This window comes from Triturus cristatus, chromosome 4_2 (genome assembly GCF_964204655.1).
Source record: "Triturus cristatus chromosome 4_2, aTriCri1.1, whole genome shotgun sequence".
NCBI lineage: Eukaryota > Metazoa > Chordata > Amphibia > Caudata > Salamandridae > Triturus > Triturus cristatus.
Window position 1 is genome coordinate 794,035,469 of NC_140586.1, and position 12,967 is coordinate 794,048,435.

Here is a 12,967-nt window from a genome sequence, read left to right on the forward strand (position 1 = left end):
AAATGAGCTTTTGAGTACTTACAACTTTTCCAAGAATACAGATCCACCATCAGCAAAAAATAACCATGTAAACATTTTCATGGGGTTCCAGTCCAGTGGAGGTAGTGTAAAGGGTATAAGCTGTGTGGAGAAGAGAAGCAATGTCAGAAAAGCAAGTTTCTATCCAATCCACCTGTTTCCAAACTTAGTATACACAAAAACATTAATTAGAGGGATTCTTTCCCAAGCACTATGAACAAAAGTACAGGGAAATCATGCAGTTTACAGAGGAGTCTTCAAGTTCATTCACTAAGAAGCTGTTGGTATCGAAGAGGGACATATATCAGCAGGATATGCCAAGCAAGCTTGACCTTCATCAGGAATGTTGCTGGTTCACTTATCCCAACACAACTTGATAAAATGATGCATTTTTCTGCCAACTTTTCTAAACCAACTGTCCTCAAAGGCATGGATGATATCAGGTATTCTTAAATGCAATATTTTGTGGTCTATTGATATTCATATAATTTTATCTTCACTGTTATGTTTTATTTATTTTCATTTCTCCAGCCTGCCATTCCCATGTAGATTCCCAGTCTTGCTTCCAGTTGTCACACACATGGTAGTCCCTACATCTTAGTCAATTAACATAAGCTATAGCTCCACAGATACATGCATGCACCAGAGCGTCTGTTTCTGACAGATATTTTCTCCTACACCCATGTGTAGGTGCAGTGCACTCTTCTGATGATCCAGCAAGAGCAGTCTCTGCCATACAGAGATGACACCACCAACTTTCCAGACACTAGAAAGGCCACAATGTTCTCACAGACTGTCTCTGCATTTGTCCACACAATCGCTTATTCCTTCCTCGTTTTTTATTCAAATTCATGCATAGGCTCAATGACTAACACAATAAAAGCACAGCTGTGGTTCTCACGCACCCACCAATTTAATACCCTACCGATATAGACCAAATTACAGGGACGCATTCTTACATTTATGTCTGTAAATGGTCTACTGTTCCTCACCTGTGCAAAAATACCTATTTAAATGTAAATACAAAACAATACAATTCTGCTGTTTTTTATTGTTGACACTGGCCAATTTATCTAGCTTTTATGTAAGGTTACATTAACCATACATAAAAAGCTAGAGACATTGGTTAGTATACCTGGAACTTAGAGAAACTCAACTCAGATTAAATATTTCACTAGAAAATATCCAAGACACCTTTGTGTGCAGCTTAAATTTAACACCAGAGGGCGGTATCATAATTGAGTGAATATTTTTTTGGGGGTGCAGGGTGTCTTAAGTTGAAACATATAACTCAAAATTTCTCCGAGTTACTGCATGAACTTTAAAAAGAATTTGTTTTTCTAAAGTTCATGCATTAACTCTGAGTAATTTCGAGCTATATGTTTAGTACGTTAGACCCCTCGCCTGTAAAATACAGGGGCTCAACATTTCATGGTAATGCATGTAACACACATGTAGAGACCATAATGAGGGAGAAAACCTATGCACTGTCCACATGGGACCAAGTTGGATATTGCAGGCTCTCAAGTGACCGGAAATGGCCCAGTACTCCACATAACAGTGATATGTGGATGCAGCATCTGATGATACTTTGGCTAACTAGACCAACCACTTGGGACAACTTTAAAAAAATAGAAAATCCTTAAAGTGGTGCCCACTTACTACAATTTCTCGTTTATCAGTTGAACTACGATGAAAACTGTATTGATCTGTTCACTTTAGCAAATCAGGTTAAGGCCATCACCAAGACTTACTGTGTGTCCTGCTTCTTCAAGGATCTTTTTAGTTTCATGGACAACTCTTCTCATGCTGGGGGTTGATGGGAAATAGCTAGCTGTATCATAATAACCAATCCTAAGAGGTGCTGATCTGGAGAAAACCTGAAATGACAAGAAGTAATTGTTTAAAAAGTGGCCTATATCAGACTAACATGAATGTAATGGATATGTAGTTGATAACTACTCCCTTAAAATAACAATTCAAAAATGACTTATGGCCACATCTAAACTTTCACGGCAGTGCTCTGCTACATCTAAAAATGTTTAAAAAGGTGAAATTCTAAAACTCACTACAATGCTAAAAAAACTTGAATCCAAAAAACAATCCAGCTTCCCACTCTCATATCATTATCACAATAACATGTAGTGGATGAAGTGTTCTGCAAATGCTCTTCAGTTCTTTCCAGCGTATCCCAACTATGGGGCCGATAACAATGTCGGATGGAAAGGCTCCGAATGGCATACGGGTGTCCAAATCGGATTTGGATATTCGAAATTAACAAGGACCCCCTGGTAATTTCAATTCCTTGGGCAGGGTAATATACAATGAAAAGTAACCACCTAGGCAATCATCAAAAATCAAAGGCAATTGCTAAATATGTGTCTCTAGTCGATATAGCTCCAATTAACAACAACAGGTAAGATACAAAATGTAAAAAGTATTTATCTTTTATTAATTTATTCACTCATTACATGTGAATTGCACAAAATATTAATACACAGTTTTGTTCTATACATATATGCAAAAAAATAATTACAATCATAAAAGTTAATATTTTTATAAAAGAAGTAGACAATTCTGTGGCAAGACGGTTTGCTTTTCGACGCGCGTTTCGGCGTGAGTTAAGCCTTCGTCAGGAAAAAGCCACAATTCCTGTACTCCAGAGTAGAATTGCCAGAGTTCGGTAAAATTAAAATTTCCCAAGCAGGTAGATACCTTACTTATTATTTACCAGTCCAACCAGGGTATAGTGGTTGTAGATCAATCAGGATAGTAGATTAAAATTCCTTTTTTGCGATATATACGTGAATGGCTGGACTTGGTAGTCCGATCTCAGTTAGATGTGAGAAACTTATCCAAGGATAAAATCAATTATTATGTCTTGCTTAGATGGCGGACATGTCTCTCGTAGATGGCGGACATATGGCAGGTTTGATATATCCTCAATAGAAGAATTCTTTTAAAGTTGGGACTTTCTTATGATGTGAAGCGGAGTGTCCCTTGATGATGAATGGAAAGTGATCGGATTTGGAACCCGCCTTTATGACCGACTCTGACACATTTCTGAACGACCGATTACGATTGTTGAAGACCGTTCGGACTTTCCGACTCGGTTCCAAACGGCAATAGGAGTAACCTAGTCAGTCGGAGCCGAATTGTAGAGGTCTACGGACCGCGTTTCCGACCGAGTGATTACGATGTCAGATTTCTGAATGTGTTCCGACATGGATCAGATGTCCGAATCTGACTTTGGGGGCCCATAGTGGGCCCCCCTTCACCCAAGGGTCTCTGAATGGGGCCTGTGGGGGTAACCCTGAGTCCCCCCTTTCCCAGCATGTACAGTGTGGCAGGCAGCATGGGGGTGCCCGCCACAGGGTGCACGATTTTCCGCAAGCACCCCTTTCTTCAATGGGAGCCAGTGTTGTCGGTCGGATCACAACGGTGTTCGGAACCAACAAAATCGGTAGGTCAGACTCCCCAAATCTGATGTGGTCGGAAACCATTCCGAAAACGATTCGTTCGGAATGCTTTCTGACTGATTGGCACCTTAGTGGACATTTGTTCTATTGCTTCCTAGCCCATATCCTACCACAACTTTCCCAACTCTACATGAAAGATCTGGGTCTTTGTATTTCACTTGTTTATGACCCCCAAGATGGATCTGTTTGAAATTTGGTCTTTGTCTTTCCCTTGTTTATTCCCCCCACGCTAGATCTGTTTGAGACTGGACTTCTTCACAGCTTTAATTTTGATGACGGATATGAACAGAACACTGATTGTGGTTTAATTACATTAGGAATTATAACAATAGTGATACATATCAACTGCAATTTCCAAAACAATGTGCTATTTTTTTAGATAATAAATTGCAGCACACTCATTTTTTTAGCTCTTATCACAATCAAACACCAGTGGCTGCACCATTCCATGTACCTACTTGTACTTTGAGTATACCTTTATTGCTACAGCTAAAAGGCTGTTCCATCAACCCACTATGATTTCTGTAGTCAAAATATCTTGAAGGGTACCTCCTGAATCACTCTCTACTTTTGTTTTCTGTGAGCCCAAAGTAATTCCAGGTATAAACATATTGACAAACAAGGCAGCCGAGACAGGTTCAGAGCTGTGCTCACCACCCAATCTTCATCAAGCTTGTTTATTTGTGTTTATGTTATTCCCAGGAATATTAAAACCATGTATTAAGATATCATCACTCAAAGAGTATGCAAAGTAGCGTTATCTTATCTACTCAGCTAGTTTTCGGTCTTCTATATGATTGTCTAATTTAATTTATGTAAATATTTCTAATTAGCCTAATACGTTACTACTGCTATCTATCCAATGGGGCTGTCCAATTTATTCATTTTATCCATCTAATCTTTCTATCCTAGCCATGCATTCTATCTAATATCAACTCTCTACCAATGTAATCGGGTCATCCAATCTATTCATATGTATACCGAATCTCAAATCATCAATCTGTAAAAAATATAATCGATCCAGAAAGTGCATCCATCTCAAATTCTTCCATTCACCGATCAGTTAATACACCCAATCTATCATTCTATCATTCCATCATTGATTCTCTTGCATAATCTGTCCAATCTACCCAGGTATCCATCAAATCATTTCAATCTAGAGATCTAATCAATCTAGTCAAACATACTTTCTACTCCTATGATCTGTTCTATCTGTTCATTCAATGAATACAATTTACCCATCTAATAAATTCATCCAATCTATCAACCAATACAACCATAACTAAACATCATGCATCCAAGAAACCCATCCTTTAATTCTATTGTCCCATCCAATCCATCTATTAAGACGATGACCCAGGTTCAAAGCTGCACTTGGAACCAACCTTTTTATCCATTGCCTCACTGATTATGTCTGGAAGTTTGTTTGTGCCAGACACAGTAGTCATCATAGAGGGAATTATATGAACACTGTTCTAGTTCCCCATCAATTTACATGGCTATCCCATGTATCTAGGTTATCTACAATATCTATCTATTTCATGAAATCTCTTCAACTAAAATGGTAAATCTGTCTAATGTACCTAATTCATCAATCTAGTGCATTTATGCAGTTCTATCCAAACTTCCTGTATTTCCATTTAATCAAGCTATTCTATTGAATTTATTTACCAACTCAAGCTATTCAGCTGTCCATGAGTTCCATATCGTAGCCAATTTATCATATAATCAAATCCACCAGTGTATCCAACCAATCAATTAATCTAAATGGCCCATTCAACAATCCATCTATGCATTCAAATCAATAATTACATTTACTCTATCCTTCAAACTCACTTTCAGCCATCCATCCATCCTAATCAGTAATCCAAAAAAAGGGCAATCACCTCATTTTGAGGCAAACTCTTTGGCAGGCTTGTCAAGTCACTGTACATGTCCTCTTGGGAAGTTTAATTCAGTGGTTACAGCAGGCAAAAAATCTCACAGATGTGTGCTACATAAATGTATTTGTATAGTACGCCTCTTTCAGGATAGAGAGATGTGTGATGTATAAATAAAAGTATCTTATCTCCTTAGTCTATCCATATAAAAAGACCACACAAATATTCTATTTCTATATCTGAACTAAGCACATAGTATCAAATCAAATATATAAACCAACCAATTAATCTATCTAATCTAATTATTCAATCTGTCTAATATATTGAAACAATCTAATGATTCATTTGACTGCTTCAATATAGTTCCAGGATAACCACATAACATAAATGACCATATTATCATCTAGAAATACCTAATTAATATAGTTGAGTATTATCCTAACTAACTGGCATGGATATAGCCCTCTACGCCCACATTGGCCACCCATAATTCAATCCTTCCGTCCATCCATTCCTCAATCCATCCTGTGCCTCCAGTGCACCAATCAAATCCATCCATTGTATCCCTTTCAATACATTCCCCATTTCTATCCGCACTTCTCAATGTACCAGCAGGCTTGAGAACGGTCCAGCCTCAGTGTTACAAAAGCATTCTTTCCTCTCCTCCCTAGGGACTTAGACTTAGCTCTTGTTGAATATCCAGAGGGACATAGGCAAAGTCAGTCTGGATTTGGCAGTCTGGCACACTGTAACACAAGCACTTGCTCTCTCCTGGCCTTTTAACTAATCTAACTGCAGAATTTAAGATGTTATAAATGTTGCAATACAATCACTTTGCATTTTTTGTCCCTTAATAATTTTCAATCAGCCTTGCTCAGAGTAACGCTGGCAAATGAATGAAAGAGTCAAAGTTTACGATGTTTTTATATAAGGAATTTTAACGTTGTTCACTGTTGCTGCTATTTTCTTTTTTAAGTCACTTTACAGATCGCAATTTCTAAGCAATTTTAAACACATATTTTTATTATACATAGGAACATGTTTTTAAGTACTCGATAATGAATAAATTCATTCATTCATCCACCATCCAACCCATTTGGTTCATACACCTATTTAATTGATTCACCTAGTCCAACCAACCCAATCCACCTATCCAAACCATACAATCTTTTAACCTAATCCAAGCAGCCACTTTATCCATCTACCTTATCCATGAAGTCCATCAATGCTTTTACACCGTACAACAACTCTATCCATTCACATATCTCTACCCAATGAACCCATCCACTCCATACATTCATTTTATATATACATCTTTCATTTCAACTAGCCATCATTCCTCTACCCAGCTATCTAATCTTTATAGCCAATGCTTGCCTTCTCCGGGTTGGTATCTCTCGGTCTATTCATCTAGGCTAGCTATTTTTGCATCTTCCAGTTTAATGTTTTAATCCTTCATCTCTATCTGCCCCAATCCTAGTCATAAAAGTAGTTTTACCAGAACAATACGTTATTTATCATCTAAACATCACAAGGACAGACTAATGCAGCCTGTTGTGTTACCTCTTCTTTGTTTTGTGTCCAGAGTGTGCAAATAGAGATGATTATGTTTATCCTTTATTGGCTGCAGTGCAATTCCACCAATAAGTTAGTCAGACTTATCTCAGGATTTCCCACGAATATTTAGAGCAATTCATATAGTCTTGTAGGTCCTTTCTCCCTACATTAATCTGGGCCATAACTACTAGAGTGCAAATAACAGCCCTGGATATGCTTTTTACACCTGCTGTGGTGCAGTGTGACATATATGTCTGCCTGCTCTTTCATTTGCCACAGTACAGATTGCACCCAGAGATGTGATACTCCATGGACAGAGTTCATCTAGTGAAATCTTCATGCAGCGATCTTCGCACAAGCAGAGTTCTACCTGGGCAGACCTTTCCACCTGGATCGCATTCACCAATTCCAAGTGAAAATCTATGCCTAGTAGTAGGCTTTACAAGTCTCCACACACCCACATGAAGGGAAGGATACTTTTACAATAGAAATTACAACAGTATAGTTACTGCAAGTAACTTTTGTGAGCGGATTTCTTAACTACGCTTGTAGGTGTTGCTCTCCATAGTGGATGCAGAGACCCAGCTCCACAATGGTAAATCAAAATGGAAAAAATAGGTAAACTGCATTAATCCGATGTAAATCATATACAACTTACATCAATCCAACAAACATATATATTTAGTATGTACCTTAGGTTCTTCCACCTTCCCTTAGGCTGCATGATTTTAATGATACCCGACTATAGTTTTGACCTCCAGAATGCAGGCTACCCCACTTAAGAGGAAGAGGAACTTTACGGAGGAGACAGACTCTGCTATCTTTTTTTGTAGGTCTTTTTAGGGAACTGCATAGTCTGACTCCATACACCCTCAGCATAGAAGCCATGTGGCTGAAGTTGGGGCTTAGCAAGCAATGGGGTAACCCAGTATCCCTCAGAACCTGGGCAGTCTTATATTAAAGAAACAATGGTTCTGTTGGTTGAAAACGAAACCTTTCTGTACACATTGCACGAATCATGCGTTATTCAAAAATTATTTCAATGAGTCATAGGCAACACACACAACGAAGCAAATTATAGGGTAGTTTGAGATTTTTATATAAATTGCGTCATTATATATATACCCAAAAGTCATTTAGAAAGGCCAACAAGATACACAGTGATAACAATTAGTGACAAGGTGACAAGTGGTGCTCAGTGATAAAGTGCGTAATATATACAGCATGGTTTAAAAAGCTAGAAAGTTTATGATGGCCAGAAAACAAGTATTTGTGGTAGATCCGCGAACTAAATCAATTTGTTTTGCGCGGACTCTAATTGCTGGTCCAGGGGATAGTGTCGACGTTTCAACCCAGGATGACACACAATTAATCGTGTCTATTACCGAAGACATAGAGGCCTCAGCTGACAATTTCAACAACTGCATGAAGTCAGTGGCGTTATGGATGAAAAACAGCTATATTCAATTAAACGGGGATAAACCAATAGTTCTAATGTTTGGTAATCATCAACCCACTTGGACCCCTTCATGGTGGCCTGAAATGTTGGGATCCTGTCCCTGCCCAGTTGATTCAGGAAGGAATCTTGGTGTCATAGTCAACATCAACCTGTCCTTTAATATCTAGGATAATAAGATAGTCTCATCCTACTTTTGGGTCATAAGAACCCTTAGAAAAATAGTTCAGTTTCTTTCATTGGCCGCACGGAAACAAGCCGCAGTATCACTGATCCTATCTAAGATTGACTATGGTAATGCTCTTTATTTAGATATAAATAAGGCCTCCATCAATAAACCACAACTAGTGCTAAATGCGACAGCAAGATTGGTCTTAGATATTCCTAAATATCGTTCAATATCGGCCGCCATCAAGAAATTACACTGGCTCCCAGCAGAAAAAATTATTCTGCTTAAAACCCTGTGCATTGTGCACAAGGCATTACAAAATTTAGGATCAGAGGGAATTTGGCATATCTTTCAGCTATATGTCCCCTCTAGAGAACTGCAACCAGCTAATAAAATCTGGTTGATGGTTCCTAGGTACAGGAGGTCACGATGGGGAGGAAGGGTAGTCTCAGTTGCAGCCGCTAAGTTTGGAACACTCTTCCTCCATCTATCTCCTGCGCAGAACCACATCTTCCTTTTCGTAAGGCCTTGAAGACTTGTCTTTTTGCCTTGTAAAATGACCTATGAAGATTATTTGCTCCTATCAGATAGCAGAACTGTTTGCAGAGCCTTGACACCTTTGGGTATTTGTTTACGCTACATAAAATCGTCATTCATTTATTTATCCACACACAAGTATGCAATTCATATGTCTATGACATTACCAGAGTCTAGAAATATATATATCTTAGTTTGTCATTCCTCAACCTTGATACAAATGTATCTTTATAATCTATGTCCTGTACTTAACACATGCTTTTATTATTAATCCATTGGCATCTAATATGCAGATTTGTTTCATGCAATACATATGTTTGACGGTACTGTATTGGATGCCCATCTTCCAGGTGGCACCGCCTTCTCTTCTGCTCTGACCAATGAAAAAAAATAGCAATTGCCCACCAACAAACACTGATGGGAGAGAATGGTAAATCTTTAGAAACAGCATTTTCGTTATGTATAACAATATTCCTCTCTCCTTAAGTGTCAGGATCTGCTATATGTCTTTGGATTCATATAAAACACTTTTTCTCCATGAATTAATTGTAAAATTTAAAGTGTGAACTTATATGGATAATCTTACTTTTCTTTTATCACTTAATATATCTTTTCATTTTTCAGAATTATTGTTTAGTATATTTGGGTTTCTTTTATCACCCTCTCTTGCACCCATATTTTATATCTCTTACTACCCTATAAGTTATGTCAGTATGTCCCTACTGTTTTCAACGTCAACCCACTTGCTTTGTATCTAGCAAAGTTTTATACTTGTGTAAGCCATGTGTATATACACCAATATTATTTGTGTACATTTTTATTACTTTCATTTATATTTTTATTTTCATTGCTTCAATGATCGAACGTACCTTGGTTTTGAGACTACATACCAGACATCCAGTGACATCCTGCAATTAGCAATTGAGCCATCTGCTATCTGGTTGTCATGTAAGACTACAACATTATTACATTTTTCTTCAAGTTAAGGAAATTTCAAAATAATGTTTACCCTTATGTTATTTCAAACAAAAGTCTACTGATCAATTCAATTCATCCTTTATTCAATTATAAGATATAATCATAAAAGCACAAATAAATATTTTAAAGATGCAATGTTACTTCCATTGGCAATAGCATATAAAAATTTAGTATGAAATACCTAAAAAGCGAATTTAAAGAAAGATAGAGACATAATCAAGGGTTATTCAGATTGTCATAAACATTCCATGCAACCTCTTATCAGGGCATGATATCTAGAAAGCAATGGATTTACATCAATAAAGTGCATCAGGAAGGCTTCCACAGAGTAGAACACCTAGTGATGTGGCGGCATCTGAAGATAACGAAGGATTGGCCTATATTGGTTAAAACCCTGTCTTTTAAGTATGGGTAATAAACATTTTAGTCTAGGTGCTTCATAAAACGTATAGAAAAATAATAAATGTGCCATGGTTTGGGGGGTATGATTTGTCACCGTGCAGGGCAGGATAGACTTAGAGTCAAATTGGCCAAGAGCGAAACTTAAATGACATCTTATAGAACCGTTGTTAAACTTCCTCAATAATGCCCTTTCACCATATAAGAGGTATTACTTGATCCCTTTGATCATTTGTAGGCTCATCAATTCTCTCATATTAGGCCTCATAACCTCTCTGTCTTCCCTATTAGACGATACCCGATTTAAAAACATGTCTTTGATTTTAATAGACTCCCCCTTTAGGATGGAACACGGGTTAGAGAATAACTCTGGTCTTCCCATGGCTTTCCCTGATTTTTAAAATATATTTCATCCATGGGATTCTTAGGCCATGATCGCAAGACAAACAATCCTTTACTGTTTCACGATTAAAAGAGGCCTCTGGGTTACTTCAGATGGATGTCCAGAGGAGAAGGGGGGCAAACCCCACCAAATCAATAACATTAGTCAATCCCAGTTCCTTGTGTACGAAGTGCTATGACCTCCCTGGTCTGAAGCAACCTACAAAAGCAGTTTTTCTCTATCAGGAGTCTGCTACAGTCCCTGTAACCCATGCTCCAGCCCGTAGGTAAAAACAGGTAGGCATTTCAATTTATACATCTCCAACATGAGTGCAATAGGTTTTCCGCCTACTCTGGGGGATGCATTAAAGAGTGCTCCCATGGTGTTATTAGATTCTGAAGATCGGTGGTAGAGACAGGGCGCAAAACTATTGTAAGAGTCAAAAATCACTCCTACATAGTGGGGATAGAGTGGAACTTTCCTTTTTTTTTTTTTTTTTACTCATTTGTAGGGATGCATCATAATCACGAGGAGAACCCACCCGCATATAATCGTGTCTTGTGTAACTGAGTTAATGTAGGAAATAAATGTAACTTGCAGAAGATGTTAACGTGCAGAAACTGTGTTCTCATGTACTAAATGTGTTTGACAACGAGATTTCTATAATGTGGTAAATGTGTTAGTTGAAATGAATTGTAGTTATTTAACTTGCAATGTCTAAATGATGCGTTCTCATGTTAGCTAAAGCTGTAGGCCTGAAATGTAAATCACTGACAAACTCTTGCTTTAGGATTAATGTTCTAAATTTCATGTGCACTATGGAAACTGTCCTCTCTCACGTTTTGCATTGCAGGTGAAGAAGCATCTTTTAGGCAAAATAATGTCTGTTTTAGCTGCTTGGCAAGGAGAGAAGAAGTTACAATCGTATGACTGGGAGGTGATAAAGGACACAGTTCTCACACGAGAGAAGACATTAGAACTAAGGACAAATTGTTGCGAAGGATGTACATGGAGAACACAGAGGAAAAGTACACTAATGACTGGACCCATTGGAGGGGGCATGCAAACTGCCGATGATGGCGGACGTGGGAGCGTTGAGCTCGGCGCCAGCCCAGCATTTCTCCTGCACAAACTATAGATGTGGTCTAGCATACTACCCTAGACGTGGGGGCACTGGCGGGTGAGACTGAGGAGCTGCGATCAGGAGAGGGCTGGGTGCCCTGACCTCCCCTTGGAGGAGCAGCAGTCAAGCACCGCAGAGAGAGGTGGGGATTGCCCCGGTTCCCTCTTGGGGGAGTGGTGTGCCAGCAGTGATCGGGTGAGAGGCAGCCCGGTCAGCTGCAAATGGACATGTGCGAGACCCGCCTCTATTTAAGTAACCCCCAGCGGGGACAGTGAAAGGATATCGTGCCTGGGGTGGAGGCCAGGCATATTCGAGGGAAGAGGCGGTGTCAGAAGCGCTGATTGCGGATGCTGAGGCCTGCGGAGCTGCGGAGCTGCCTGGCGCCATATAGGGGGGATCGTGGAGTAAAGCGGTCATGTCCCTGAAGTGGGAACAGCATGCTGGGACGGAGGAGCCCTTAGGGGAAAAGCGGAGACGGGTGCTTGTGGGCCCTTGCAGGTTAAAGGAGGAGCGGCTGCAATTGACGTGGTTGCGACACAACACTGAATCTGAGGAGACTCTTGAGGTGTGGTGCACCTCAGAGAGCCTGTGATCACCTCGTGGGGGCCAGTGGTGTTTAAAAGGGGGCCCGTCAGGGGGCTGCAAACGATCCTTGCATATGACCTTGGTGGCCATCGGGTGTGGCACCTCTCACATCTGTGGAGCAAGGCAGGGGAGATCTACGGACACTGGCTGCCCACCGGCAAGATGGCTGAAGCGATGGAGCAGTCTGCTGGCCCTGGTGAGGGACTTTGAAGAGAAGCGAAAAGAATGGCTTTTTCCTGAGGTGGAGACAGCTGGATTATTATTATTATACTGCTCGGGAAGACAGAGGGAATAAGTGCCCAGAGGAAGCCCTGATATGGTCGCTTGAATAGATGGGGTGGAGGAGCTCTTGCAAACCAGAAAGCCTCTTCCCTCCTCCTTCCTCTCATTGTTCCCGGATTGCA

General features: G+C 39.6%; 1 protein-coding gene across 1 annotated transcript in view; it reads right to left on the bottom strand.

Moving 5' to 3' along the window:
• Positions 1–12,967, bottom strand: part of LOC146835057 (vitamin D3 hydroxylase-associated protein-like) — a 568,587-nt gene that overhangs the window by 128,309 nt on the left and 427,311 nt on the right. The window contains exons 8-9 of the mRNA XM_085602723.1: positions 1,773–1,898; positions 23–120 (exon numbers count right to left, since the gene is read on the bottom strand). Coding sequence (XP_085458849.1) covers positions 23–120; positions 1,773–1,898 — 224 coding nt within the window. The remainder of the gene's footprint in view (positions 1–22; positions 121–1,772; positions 1,899–12,967) is intronic.